At 36.4% G+C, this 15,336-nt stretch overlaps 1 protein-coding gene across 1 annotated transcript; it reads right to left on the reverse strand.

The window, feature by feature from the left end:
- Positions 1 to 13,290: 13,290 nt before the first annotated feature.
- Positions 13,291 to 14,708, reverse strand: sostdc1b (sclerostin domain containing 1b). Its single transcript, XM_016533204.1, has 2 exons — positions 14,481 to 14,708; positions 13,291 to 14,033 (listed from the first exon to the last, which is right to left on the reverse strand). The coding sequence occupies exons 1-2, from the start codon at positions 14,674 to 14,676 to the stop codon at positions 13,624 to 13,626; spliced, it is 606 nt and encodes a 201-aa protein (XP_016388690.1). The 5' UTR covers positions 14,677 to 14,708; the 3' UTR covers positions 13,291 to 13,623.
- Positions 14,709 to 15,336: the final 628 nt, after the last annotated feature.

Raw genomic sequence — 15,336 nt, forward strand, 5'->3', positions numbered from 1 at the left:
ATAACTGCCCATCCCCTTTTTTGTATGAGTTGTTTTAACAAACAGTATTGCTACCAGATGGTTGCCAAACTTTATTAAGCACTTCTGGAATGAATGCTCCTTGACATGAACATTTGAAAATGATCAATATGATTTACAATTATTTAGTGCAAAGTGATTTAATGTTCTCAAAGAAATCATCAATGAGATCACTGACACGTTAAGAAAATAAAATGAAAAAAGATCAGCCAAAGTGTCCTTGCCAATCTCTTCTCATCTGCTTCCAGGAGAGCAGTGGACCAAGACACAGAAATCCTATCCATGACCTCTGTGGGTGGCCACAGCGCTTGACAAGAGGAGATCCAGCCAGGTGATCACATAGTGGTCACAAAGTGTGTACCAAACACACACAAACACAGTCCCCGTGAAATCAAACACATATTTGCAGATATCAGCTAACGATTTGTCTTCAAAATGATTCAAAATGCTTTCCCATGATTTCCTAATCTAACATTTGGAAAGTATACACATAATATGTGCTGGGAGCATTTAAAAGCACATTTCATCTTAACAAACTATGCTTCTGTGGACTATGTTTCATTAAAATCCTTTAAATAACATAGGCCGGATCTGAGTCTATAGGACAATATATGGTATGGCTTTGAAATAACACATACTCTGAACCCTTAAATCCATTCCCAACCTTTATAAAACACTTTAATGAAGTGTTGAGCTTCACTGCTATGTAAACCACAGGAGAGGTCACTTGGGGCAGCTTTAGTCTCTGTCTGAGTCTTTTCAGTGTGGATAGTGAGGTTGGGCGAGGTGAGCGGGTCAGTTGACCTCAGATCTGTCTGTAACCAGAGACTCTTCTAACAGATCAGGTTTAAGGTGTTTTATCTTAACCGTTTGACCAGCTGGAAGTGTCAGGCATGTAAACATCACAGCTTTTCACTTCACGGTTCAAAAAGTTCAATATCTCTTCAAAAAGACCTTGTTTACACCTGGTATATAGATCTGTGGTCAGCCAAGACGCATCACTGTTTACACCTGGTAGTAACATGCGTCTCCTGTGACCACTTGTGATCAGATTTCTAGAGGATGGTCTCTGATTTCTTGACTACATGCATCACTCACTACACCAGTGTGTTATTTAAAGAGCAAGAAAGCAAAGAGGAAAGCATAAAAAAAATCAATGATTCAGAATTTGTGCCAAATTGATATTTTGAGCTGAATTCCTGACTATTTTTAAGTATCAAATAGAACTTTACTGTACAGTGACAGTCCGTTCAGTTTTATTGTGGGTATTTAATGTGATTCATGTCATTAAGAAACATAATTATTTAAAGAGCAAGAAAGCAAAGAGGAAAGCATTAAAAAAATCAGTGATTCAGAATTTGTGCCAAATTGATATTTTGAGCTGAATTCCTGACTATTTTTAAGTATCAAATAGAACTTTACTGTACAGTGACAGTCCGTTCAGTTTTATTGTGGGTATTTAATGTGATTCATGTCATTAAGAAACATAATAATGAATTAGTTTAATAATGAATTAGAAACTATGGACATCACACTTCAAGGTTGTTGTTTTTTTGTGCGTTTAATAAAACAAGACACAGTGGTAAAAAATGGTAAAGAATGTTTTTAAAAGGTGAAAATCTTTTTACTTGTCTTGACCTAAAGGCATCTTAAAAACCCAGCGCTCATGCTTTAAAATAAGCGAGATATGCAACAGCCAAAGACATTCTTCTAGTTAAGCACATGTTAAAGGGTTACTTCATCCAAAAATGAAAATTACTCCATGATTTACTCACCCTCAAGCTATCCTAGGAGTATATGACTTTCTTCGTTCAGACTAATACAATCAGAGGTATATTTAAAAAAAAGTCCTGGCTCTTCCAAGCGTTATGATGGCAGTAAATGGTGATGCAAAGCATTGGAATTAAAAAGAAAAAATGCCTAGAGCATTTTTTTTTAAAGTTGAACTTTTTTTAACTTGACAAAATGTGGTGCTAAGATATAAAATACTCAAGACGCTGCGTGATGATCAAACACATCCATTTAGCACGTTTACATGGAAAAACAATAGAAAAGCAGAGCAGTGGAATGCAAAAAACAGGCTCTAAGCCAGACTTGTTTAAACTGCAGTAAACCCATTGTAAGCAGTCAACAAATAAGAAAAGCACTTACCACAGGTAATCTTAAGTGAAAATGGCCTGCTTTAAGTGTTTTATACATTTGACAAATCACAGTCCTGAAGAACATCTCTTGTGCTGTTCATGCTCCAATTACATATGTGTTTATGTATCTGTTCATATTACAGCACGCTAGAAGAGTTTGGCAAAGACTGCAAGATTTCATCCACTAAAAGAACAATCTGACTGGCTGATAAATCTGACAATCAGAAATTAGGATAATTTCTCCCCCTATATTACACAAAGTCTGCATATGGACAGAATCTGGAATAGAAAGTGATCTAAAATAGCCTATATAGGTAAATCACAATGAACAAGAAAAGAACTTACTGATTTATTCTGAGACCCGTTACATTAGCAGAAGGCATTGCTGGTCTCGAGAATGTTCTTGTTAGCTCACATTTTGTTATTTTGGGAAGCATTTCTTTTTAGGTTTATTTTACATAACCACAAACTAACTTTCCCAGAACATTTCCCTAAGATATTACTATAGCTACATAAAAATAAATTATATTTTTCATTTAATAACACTTTAAATAGTTTATTTACACGTTATGTAAATAAATAAATACATAATCCAATACTTTCTGATCTCTCCCCTAGTCTCATTTGAATATTGAAGCTGAATCTGCTTTGGCAGTTTGTGGCCTTTTAGGGCAACAGTAGCCTATGGGAAATTGACAGCTGTGTGGCATAAATGGATATTTGACTTCCAGTGACTCCAGTGTCACCGGATGCCCATGGTCTGGACAAATCAGCATGGATTGGCATAAACACTACAAATGCATGGTCATGTGCATTTTCAACCATCTCCAAATCTAGTTAGTCGGATCACAAAATATTTTGGACCCTGATCTTAATGCCAGGTGAAAAAGGGGGGACTGATGGCCTGCCAAAGTCCTGCAATCATCACTACCAAATACTAAAATCACAACTGTCAAGCCACAGCACATCTTTACTGGCAGAGGGAAGAGTGACGGATTTCTCACACCTCTACAGAGCAAGTGTGACAAAGTTTTATACCCATTTTTACCAAAAAAAGAGAGAGAGAGCGAGAGAGAGAAAAGAGCCACAGTCTCTTTGTGGTGTGATCCCATTCAGGCAGGTTTCAGAGTGTGATGCAATACAGAAAACCAAAGAAAGGCATGGCTCCAAACATGAGGTCACAGGGCGAGGAACAGTGGTATTATGTGGTTCCATACACATAGAGCTGACACATAATACTTAATGAGGAACAAATAGTGCTGTTTTTTTAACTGCATTTCCTCTCTTCCTGGATCAAATGTCTCTACCAACAAAAACAGTCTCGTGCATTTGCCGTGATGAGTAGTCTCATCATTACCCAAGATACAGAGGATCAGTGGGTTCGCAGCACTTAAAAGCAGTCCCACAAAGCAGTCTATACTTCAGCAATGACCGTGGGGCACCGTGACTGTACTATGGGAAGAGTGCATTTTTTTAAACAGATGTGCTACATAATGCCTATTTTAGCTTCCTCCTCCACTCCCTCTTTCACGATTTTGCATAAAAATGAATGGATGTCAACAGTCTCAGTGTGTCTCAGATTTACAGGATTATCATTTGAGGGGTTTCAGGATTGTTTTTTTTACATTTTATTTTGTGACATCATAACATCCCATCTGTGCCATAGGTGTTATATTTGATTTTAGAGCTACAGTGCAGGTGAAGATTATGCAACAATGTTCTCCTTATAGATTTGAAACTAAATGAAGTCAGTAAAAAAAAAAAAAAAAAACTACAATAAGAAATCATGTTTGGGTGAACTACTCCACGTGAAACTGACCATGGAAAACCTTGAAAAAAAAATTGTAAACATGTTTACAAGCACATGATTTTTTAAAATTAAGGTTCTTATTCCAAAAGGAGGTTTTATGCTCATTTCTTTCAATAACCTACAAAAACTCCTCTTTCCAAAATGTAAGCTTGATCTCATGGCTGCTTGTCATCTGATAAGCTGACAAACTGATAATAAACTCTTGTCAGGCCCTAGAATTGAATTTGTATGAGCATGTGCAGATGTAAAATAATCTAAATTAATTTCTAGAAATGGTGGTTTTGAATTTAAGTGTAACAGTATAATTAGGTTCTTTTTTGTTATCATTATTATTTTATTTTATTTTTTGATTGAAAGGATAGTTCACCCCAAAATTAATTTCCATTATCATTTACTCAACCTCATGTCGATCCAAACTTGAATGACTTACTTTCTTCTGTGGAACCTAAAACATATATTTTGAAGAATGTTGGTACAACAAACAGCTTTGGTTCCCATTGATTTCTATAGCATGGCCAAAATACAATAGAAGTCAACGGGAACCTACACTTTTTGATTACCAAACAGTTTCTTCAAAATATTTTATTTTGTGTACAAGCTTTCATTTTGGGTGTACCATCCCTTTAAGCTTTAAATTCTGGTTAAGCCTTTATTCTGATTTCATATTCCTATTGCAGTAAGTAAATTCAGAAACAAAAAATTCAGAGTGTACTGGAGATGCTTGTTCTTGCGGTTTATTTTGCTGTATGACAATGCTCAGTTACAGTGAATATTCTGAATAATGTGGATAAAGTGGTACATTTGGATTAATATACCAACTGTCTTCAGATTTTTAGAAACTATTCCAAATATTCAGTTTCAGATTTCTAGAATATACTGCCTTACAACAAGGTTAATCTGTTTTGCATGCTTACATAATTGGATTATGACCAAATTTTGAGTAATACTGGTGTATTCTTGTGCGTGTAAATGGAGTCATTGTGAAAAGAATATTTAAATAGATATAATCGAATTACCTTTTAATGGAATTTGTTTTTAAATTGATTACACTGTGTACAAACCAAATAAAGTAAACCAATTGTTACAAAGTAAACCATCAGACATCTGTCCAATTCTAGAACAGCATTGTCTTCGAAATACACATTTTAAGAGAAAGGTCATGATTGTTCATGCAGACATCAACTGATATGAACATAAAAAAATTTTTAAAAAGAATTTCCATGAAAATACGAGAAAGAGAAAGAAAAGAAAAGAGAGAAGAAAGATGAAAAGAGCCCTGGAAGCTCTCTGCCTGCAGATGTTGGCCTAGTCCGGCCCACCCACGTTGGCCCCAGTGATCTCTGATGGCGATGAATGATGATGTCACAAGAGCTCAGGCCAGAAGACAAGAGGAAAAAGCTTATCATCACTGATGCAACAAAGCGTAACACGAACACACACACACACACTCATACTGTATATATGTGCATACATTGCCTACACAAACACACGTACACACACTCAGCACCAACCAGTTAAACTGCATGGGCAAAACTAGAAGATCCATGAATTTTTAAATTAAACGAGCCTTACATTTTTAGATGAAGGTCTTAAATATCCAATGAACAGACTGTTATTAGGATCTGAAGCAGTGTGCATGGCATATTGTAATTATGCAAATTTTTCTTTTGTATTTCATTAACATTACAACCATGGCATTTAAAGTCAAATGCATGGCAAAAGGTAAATGCACGAGTAGCTTAGCAAATATACTAAATATAAGAAAAAACAATATAAATATTACAAATATACAATAGAGATTTTAAAAAATGCTTCACTATGAGGACTTGACTGCTTAAAGGGGGTTAAGGAGACATGCTGAAACTTTCCTAATTGTGTTCTTAGCAAAATAATCTTCTCCTGGCTGTTTTCAATATTTACATGGGTGGTCAAGTTTACCAGTTTATTTTAAAATGTTTGCAATATGCTGTTGTATTAAAAAAACAAAAACAACATTTGGATAACCTGCTTTGTCATTATGTCCCAAATTTGTCATTTCCAAAATATAACAACATTTAAATTTCACTCTCTGGTGGGAATTACCACAGGAATGATTACACAGTGTTAGAGATATGCAAACAAATACGGCACCAATATAATAGAGTCTTCCTTACTGGGAGATTTTGCTTTGTTTATTTCTGCAAAGATTTTTGGGGTAAAAATAAATAGGCTAAATAAATACTTATACTAATAGTAATAATAAATAATCTGATCTATGATGCAGGGTTATTTTGTCCAATAAATCCTGCGGCCACAGCAGAGTCTGATAGTCATATGTTAACAGCTATGAGCGGCTTATAAATCCTTCTCTGGTACCTTGCTTGGATCTTCACAAATGTTCCAGGGACGGCGTTTTCACTGCCAGTTGAAAGAAATACACAGCACCACCTCAAAATAGTCTCAAAGGAAAGCAATATATTCATGTGTCATTTTCTTTTCCCTCAAAATTACTGCCAACTGCCATACAACACTGCATTCTGTATATCCCTCAATACTACTGCCAGCTGCCATACCAAACTCCAAGTCATATTTCTCAAATGAAGTGACAGAACCAACACGTCCTTTAATGATGGAAAAATACGCCATTTTGCCAGAAGACCTTAAATCTAGGCATTGAAGGAACTGATCATCAACTCTGCATTAATAACAAGGATTAAGTGCGCGCACAGTCTCTGCTGTCATGAAGATGATGAATGAAATAAAAAATAGCAGTTGGGCAGAGAGTACAGTGATTATAGTGCCAGATAGTACTAATATAAGGCTTATAAGTCTTAAGACATAAGAAGCCTTAGTTGCCAGGTACAGAAATTATTGATTTCTTAGTGCATGTGTCAACACAATGATTTTTCTTAGTGCATGTGTCAACACAGGCAAAGAAGAAATAGGCCTACATCTGAGGTGTCTTGAAAAAAGGACTAAATTTTAGCTACACAAGATAAGTTTTATTATATTATAGTTATTATTCCTTAAAGGGGTAATATAATGCTACATGCACTTTTACAAGTTGTTTGAACTTAAATGTGTTGGCAGTGTGTGTACACAACCACCCTAAAATAAAAAAAATCCACCCAGTGGTTTTTTGTTAATCTACTGAAATCTTTACCCCTTTCTCAAATCGAGCCGATCTCAGATGCCTGTCTGTGTGATGTGCTGTTTTTGACAGGGTAAAAAAGGTGTTTTTTACACTACCATTGAGAAATTTTAGCCAAACTATGTTACAGACTTTTCATTAAGACCCTAAAGAATCATATCAACTTGTGGAAAATGGGCATCCTATGACCCCTTTAAGCAATAAAGAAGTTTAAAAATAAATACATTTAATGATTTGACTCCGTGGTCTTCATAAATAGCAGGCTAAGATAAAAGGTAAATGAGGTGAATGATTGAGGTAAATGTTGTTTAACCCCAAACTTTTTAAATATTAAATGTAACATGAATTTACAGCAGTCTAACATAATCCAAACCCACAGAGAGGGAACTGTGTCAAATCCACATAGGAAGAGAGTGAAAGTGCTCACCAAACAAATACGTGGTTGAAATTATTTTAAAGTCTTACCTGTGTATAATATTAAAGCTTCCGCTTAGAAAAATAGTCCACTACGGCATCCAGCCGAGCAAATGACGGACTGCAATATATTTCAGGAATATTAACCATTAAGTGCTCTAAGCGATTTCCACTATAATCGATAATTGAGACACAGCTGTGTTCATATAAAATGTTAGAATAAAGCAAATCCACGGTGTGACATGAGAGACTTTAAAGTAGCGCCGGTTTCTTTCATCCGGATACAGCGTAATACAGCGTTGCTAAGCACGAAGGCAAATATTAGGAAATATCAGACCGCTAAATGGTGTGAATGACCAATCAGAATCAAGCATTCCAGAGCGCCGTGTAATAAGTTTTCAAAGAGCCATTTAGTTCATCTAACCTAATTATGATTAATCAGTATGTCATTTAATTAATGTGATTAAAATGTTTAATTGAATTATAGTCCTATAAATGACTAAATAAATCAGAAAAAAAGAGTTTTGGTTTGTTGTATGAAGCGGCTTCTGTTTTGCGGCTTTTAAAAAAATCATCGATATGTATCAAATACATCCATAAAGATTAACTGTTTACTTAACATGTCACACAGCTCAGACATTAGCGTTCAGCAGGTTTGTTCATATCCTCATACTGCTCTCGGCTGAGACATGCCTGTGAAAATATAAACAGATCAATGTCAATAACATAATGAAAAGGGCAGGAAAAACACAGTGGAATGTAGCATCGCTGCTTGCCAAATTAAATAAAATCACCATACACTAAACTAAATCTTTAGTTCATGTTGTTCTTTCCTTAACAAGCTACCTGTATTGCCATCTTAGCCATTCATTACAAGTTACCAAACTGCACGCAATGTAGACCAGTCCAATTTCCAGTTCATTGTTTACTCAGATTTCGCATCGGTGCTTAACATTCCAACAGTCATTTTTACTTCATTCTGTTTCTGCTCCTACGAAGCCCAAACAGTAACAGTTTCATAATTGGATGTATTAACATAGGAACAAGGGGCCCCAGAAACACTGAGGGTCTTTGTATTACACAAGATGGGCTAGCTGGAGGATGAAACCATCTCTCAAGAGCATCTTGGTTGAATGAGAAACAGGTGTGACGGCGTTCGGACGCTTTTTCTCTCATGTCTGTGAGTGGATGGGCTAAGCTGCATCAGCTGCTCTTAAATATGATACAATGTAAGTGACATTAGTTGACCTCTACATGAAAAGCTTTGCAGATAGTGGTATAAATGTGATGTTACAAGGCTGCTATGGTTACAAGAAAGTGGGAAGTATCCATAGTAAACACTGAACAGAAAAAGTCCTGACAATGGCCTTGAGACATCTCAGAAAACTTTGTTTTGCTTTGTGCTCTAAAAGACATGAGGTAAAATCATCAACATCTCCAACTTAAACAGGTAAGACCTGTCATTGCAACTCATAGCCGTGGGCTATGCTGTAGCTTTGTGTTTTGATATTTTTAACGAAGCAAATGTGGTTGTCTTGTTTAGTCCAGTTCTACAGTAGATTTTCTTACATTCACACACACAGTACAAACTGACAGTTTATTGGACCTCTTGTCTGGATGTTAGCGGGCTAGTTAAAGGAAGGATTAGTATTGTAGGTGAACTTTCCTCTCTGAGATCCTGCCTGGCCCTCTTCCTGGTTATAACTAGAGAGTTTATCATGATTAATTGTGCATCATTACTTTGATAATTGTTACCACATGCATAGAGCCAGAGCTGAGAGGAAGAGTCAAATATACCCTCATTAGCCATTTCACAGGTGTCCTCTGCTGGGTTAAATCACGAAAATATCAACTTTGTGAGTTTTTAATCCCACACACTATTTTGATTTAGCAAAAATCAAAGTGACATTATGAAGTCTAGTGCACCTAAACATGTTTTCTTTGTCTAATTGTTACAATAACTTAAAATGTATCATGGATAATCCACGAGTTTGATTCCTGAAAAAAAAGATAATATACTACAGATCACATACTCAAGTCCTCAGGTCCATGTACAATATTTCCCAGTATGTACTGTGGCATGAATAAATGTGGATTAAGACCTGTTCTCACCAAGAACAATAACTATAACTATATAAAGTTTTAATCATGCTAATTTTATGAGAATAGTGAAATCCACATCACAGTTAGTGGAAACAACACAAAGCAACAATATCGTTAAATTAACGGGGTCATATGACGTTGCTAATGTTGTGTATATTTGGTATTGGTATTGTATTTGGTGTAATGCAATGTGTTTATGCGGTTTAAGGTTAAAAAAAACACATTATTTTCCACATAATGTACATTATTGTTGCTCCTCTATGCCCCGCCTTTCTGAAACGCATCGATTTTTACAAAGCTCATCGTTCTGAAAAGCGAGGTGTGCTGTGATTGGCCAGCCATCCAGTGCGTTGTGATTGGCTGAATACCTCAAGCGTGTGACGGAAATGTTACACCCCTTAACATACTGTGATGCCATCTCCCAGCACGACGAAACAAAACCAATAAAACCCATTACAAACTAGGCATTTGTTGCATCCAGTGGGGACATAATTACTCATTATAATGACTTATACTGTCTTTTTACGCGTTGCGTGTTTTAGGAGGGAGTGGACAAGTCTCAACTTTTATAAAGAATATCTCTGGATTTGAGACTTTAGTCTTTGCAACTTTACAGATCTTTATGCACCAAGAGCTTGTAACACTCCAAAGAGAAAGGAAAAATTGAAATTGCATCAAATGACCCTTTAAAAAAAAATTATGAAAATTTTAAGGTAGATGAGTTTGTTTCTTCATTGGCTTTTCATTTCATACGTCGTTAACTGATGGACTGTAGTCATGTGGATTACTTGTGGATTATTGTGGTGTTTTTATCAGCTGTTTGGACCCTCATTCTGACGGCACCCATTCACTGCAGAGGATCCATTATTGAGCAACTTATGTAATGCTAAATTTATCCAAATCTGTTCTGATGAAGAAACAAACTCATCTATATCTTGGATGGTCTGAGGGTGAGTACATTTTTAGCAAATGTTCATTTTTGGGTGAGCTATTCTTTTAATGAGCTCGAGCGTTTAAAGCAGCAGATGACATTACTGCAATGCATGCTCACAATAAATTGAAAATGATTGTGCGTTGGTTTAGACAGACAACGTTCAATTCATGATTGTACAATACATGTTGCAAAAGACACTATATGCTCAATTTATTTTTGGTCGAACTATATGTTCTGTTTAAACAACTTCTATTTCAAGTTGACACAAAGTAAAATTTTAAGGCAGCACTGACACGTAAATTTTGTTTTAGCTTTTTTTGCAGTAAAGATGTGTGACTGTGAGGTTGCTGTGTTGTTTGTGGTAATGGTCCAAACCGTAGGTGAGGTGGAGTTACGGCTATTTTGGCACATTGCACTGTGTTGACAGAGTGAGTTATACATCACTTGCTGCAGGAATTAGCTGAAGTTAAGCGCTGCCCAGGGCTGTATGGTATATGATTATAAATGTATGGTTTTAAACAATGACAGTTTGTTGAGAACTGACAATTGTTGTGAAATGATGCACAGCAACATAAAACTGTATGGGGTGATGAAACCATGTGAGAAGAAACAAATTAAATGGTGTGTGAATTATTCAGTGAGGATTTAGGTTTTTTTGTTGAACTAGGAAAAAAATTAACTGTTGAATTAAAAGAACCAATGAGATTTGTTCTTTCGCGACAAGGGGGAAATACAAGTATAAAAATGATTTATGCCAGTGTGTCATCATGTACATTTATGGGATTTTCTTGGTCCACTAATCACAGCATACATGTGAATGTTAAATAGCGTAAGGTTATTTGAAATACCAAGAACAGGGTTTCTCAAACTGGGTTACGTGAACATGAAAATGTGTTTTAGGTCAAACGAGTTTGACTGACAAAAATATTTGGAAATCCGTGGTATAGCCACAGAAAATGTATTAAAAACAGTAACAGCAACTGCTTGTACAGAAAAATGAGTGTAGATTTTGTAATCCATATTTATGCCCAAGTAATACATTCTGATCATTTCACAGTAACTCAAAGCAGAACATACAGTTCTACTTGTGAATGTAGTTTCACAATATCTCTCAATATCCTGAATAAAAGCCATGAAAATTCACCCCATCTGTTTTCTAAACACAGTTTAGAGATCTTATTGTGAGCAACTCATCCATGATCGTGTTTCTTTTCCTTTTTTTTTAATGTTTTGAGTTATGTTTAATTAAAGTGTCACCACTGGATCTTCTGGTGAAACGACAGACTTGTCTCATGTGACGATGCCAGGTTTTTCCAATCATTTAGTCCAAGCTCACATACATCTGCCTTCACATCTCAAAATCCATTCAACAAACGATGCACAGAACCAAGTCCCCACCCTATACGCATCTAACCTTGCAAACATTGGCAAAGCCAATGAAGTGAGTTCTGAGCTCAGAATCTTGAGTAAACAAATAACACATTACCAAGGGATAGCGTGTGTTTGAATACCACAGTATGTGGGAGTATGGCGAGTTTTGTGCATCAGAGCAACCCTCTCTTTAGGGAATGTATTTGGTAATTGAGCTTATAAATAACAGCAGGTGGTCCCTGCATCTCAAACTCTCTGGAGGCGAATCTGTTGTCAGGAATAATTATAGAGATGGAGAATCAGTACAGACAAAAGCACCCGTTTCTGACTGCACCTGTCAACACACCAGAGACATCAGACAGACGTTTTCCGTCAGACTCATGATATTACCTGCCTTAGTTTCTCAACCTCATTTTATCTCAGACAGCACACCCAGGACCGCCCATAGTCCGTTTGCTGACCTTCTGATGCATCTCGCTTACAAAACTGGAAAGCATTTTCTTGATTACCCAAAGTTTGCTTCACGCTTCTTTTTATTGCTGTTTCTACAGGATCCACAAAGTATCTCATCTTCCAGAGACTTGCAGTGTAACCTGTGCAGTGTCACCTTCCTCTGGATTCCTGGATTCATAACACAAGGAATCTAATTCATAACTTGGGAATATAACCTCAGGCACAGCAACACGACTTTCAGAATGGCAGAGTGAAAAGATACGTGATACAATGAAGCAGCTTTAACATGTCGCCGCCAAAAAGTAGCTGATGTGCCTGCAGGAGAGGGCAGCCCTTCACAACAATGCAGCGTAGAGTTACAAACACAGTGTGAAAGAACTTGCTTCTTGAACTAATTCCTCATTTGTTACATAGTTTCTGTCGGTCCATGAAATTCTACAACCTTGCCTCTAGCTACAGTCAGTGGACTCAGTGAACAAAATGATACAAACCAGCATAAGTAAACTACTTAATTTATTGTATAAATGGGTATTCAGCTGTGTAAATGTCAACTGGAAATTTTCATAAAACAATTCTATAAAAATATATGGATGTAATTCTATTCAAAAACGACTATATATGAAATGCAAATATTTACATAGCTGTAGTAATGAGTCAGTTTTTAAAGGAATAATTCACCCAAAATGAAAATTGTGTTATTATTTACTCACCCTTAAGTTGTTCCAAACGTTTTCTTCTGTTGAACACAAAAGAAGATATTTGGAAGTATGTTGGTAACCAAACAGTTGCCGGTAGCCATTGGCTTCCATAGTATTTTTTTCCATACTGTTTGGCAACTGTTTGTTTCCCAACATTCTTCTTTTTGTGTTCACCAGAAAAAGAAACTCATACAGGTTTGGATCAAATTGAGGGCGAGTAAATGATGGCATTATTTTCATTTTTGGGTGAATTATCCTATAACTTTCGTCTGTCATTTGAAATAGTATACATAATTGCTTTATGTAATTAGGTTATTTATAAAAAAACATGACCATATTACACTCAAAAAGTGCATATACTCTCACACATACACAGTCATAAAAGAATCCACATCTGAAAATATAAAGAAAAACAGCTGTACATCTTGTTGCAGTCCAAGTCAGAGTCATTGCAGTTCAAAAAAGTCACTTTCCTTCCATGGGCAGGTCTGTGTTGGTCAAATCTGCACCAGTATGGCTCATCCTCAACAAACCAGAGGCTCTAATATTTATTACTTTTTAGAATTAAGCTTTGAGTTTTTATTTTTGCTTTTTTTCTTCTTGGGGTTCTGCAGCGGATGATCCTTTGAGGGACTCTGAGGTGCATGAGAGGACTCGTTGTTTTGGCGCGTGTATCTCTTGCAGGTGCAGGATGTGACGGCGGTGATCTTGTAGGTGCGTGTGCTGCCGTCCTGGCACTGGAGTTTAATGCGCTGGATGCGTGTGCGCTCGGTGACGCAGCGCCACTCCTGGGCGTCCCGTCTGCTCCAGTAGTGACCTCCACCGATCCAGTTGGGCAGCAGGTGGGTGGGAAGACATTCTCCAGCACACACTAACTCCTTGACGGGATTCAGGCTGGTGCATTGGCCGTCAGATATGTATTTAGTGGACCTCAGCTCCCTGCAACCGACCTGGTGCTGTTCTGCAAAAGGAAAGTTCATGTTTTAAAAAATCAGTGAATGGAGAAGGTATTATATGATGCATTGCACTTTAATTTACTTCTACAGTAGGCTAATACAATAGCCTGAAAGTTTAAATCAGTTTTAAAGGCTTTAAGTTTTAAGGTTAAACAGACATGAACAGACAAGACTGATAGATAGACAGACTGATAGATAGATAGATAGATAGATAGATAGATAGATGTTCAGGCAGGTTGCATGTTGCATAGATGTTCTGACTTGTTGAAAATAACAACTTTTAAGGCAATATCACCGGAGTTATAAAAATATACAAAAGCTCATGTTTTTAAAAATATCTGCGAGCAACCATATAGATTCGGATGATTTGAATTTTTAAAATATTATTAAAGATATGAACCCTACAAAAGTATGATAAACGCATGAGTAAATACTTAAAGGTAAACACGTACCGGTTTGGTCCCGGCTCTCCGTTCGTCTTCCACCGTTGCGCGCTCGATTTAAAGAGGCATTATTTGGAGTCTGGTGAGATGATGCCACCATGTGCCCATGAAACACTTCAGTGGCATCATTTTTGAAAGCATGACAGCTTTTTATCAGAAAGCAGAGCAGAAACAGCAGCTGGTATTCGCATGTGTTGAGGGGCATTGCAAAAGAGTTCGGTTCAGTGTCTCTTTGAAAACTCAGAGAATGATTATACCTACCTGTTTCTTATCCATGTTTATATACCCGCCCATTCCAGAGCAGCAGCAGTGAGTGGAATGATGAAGTGTCCTGGAAATGGGCGTGTCCTCGCGATGTAGTACACGCCCACCTACAGCTACAGTATTTTGCACTGTGAAAAATTATTCTGGAAATTGGAAAATTATACTGATGTGAGCTAATCGTCGCAGAAACATTACATGAAATCTGACAAAAAACCATTATAAATATATTGTATCCAGATGATTACATTTGTTGTCTGTAATAGCCTATTTTATATGTATGATTATTAAAACCAATAAAAATACGTTTATAAATTTCATTTGGTGTAAAACTGCAACATTAATAGAGAAACATACCAAAACGCACTTGCTGTGAAAAATGTGTAGTTTTTAATTTTACTCTGACTCTATTCATGCAGTCTGCCTGACTTTTAAATGTTACTTTCATTCTAATATAATCATATAATGTTATATGAAGTATTAATATTATTATTAATTTGACTATAAACAACAAAATAATCAATCAATAAAATAAGTTGTCTGAAAGAAAAGAAAACGTTCAGACAATTCATTCCACAAAATGAAAACTGAATGACATTTTTCA

The sequence above is a fragment of the Sinocyclocheilus rhinocerous genome, unplaced genomic scaffold (genome assembly GCF_001515625.1).
Source record: "Sinocyclocheilus rhinocerous isolate Xijiao unplaced genomic scaffold, SAMN03320098_v1.1 scaffold574, whole genome shotgun sequence".
NCBI classification, from domain to species: Eukaryota; Metazoa; Chordata; class Actinopteri; order Cypriniformes; family Cyprinidae; genus Sinocyclocheilus; species Sinocyclocheilus rhinocerous.

What these genes read in the sequence shown, in the direction of transcription:
- sostdc1b (XM_016533204.1), bottom strand. Translation starts at nt 14,676, where the DNA reads ATGCCCCTCAACACATGCGAATACCAGCTGCTGTTTCTGCTCTGCTTT. An exon ending in GGAGAGCCGGGACCAAACCG is followed by an intron (nt 14,034 to 14,480) that starts GTACGTGTTTAC and finishes TTCCTTTTGCAG; the next exon opens with AACAGCACCAGGTCGGTTGC.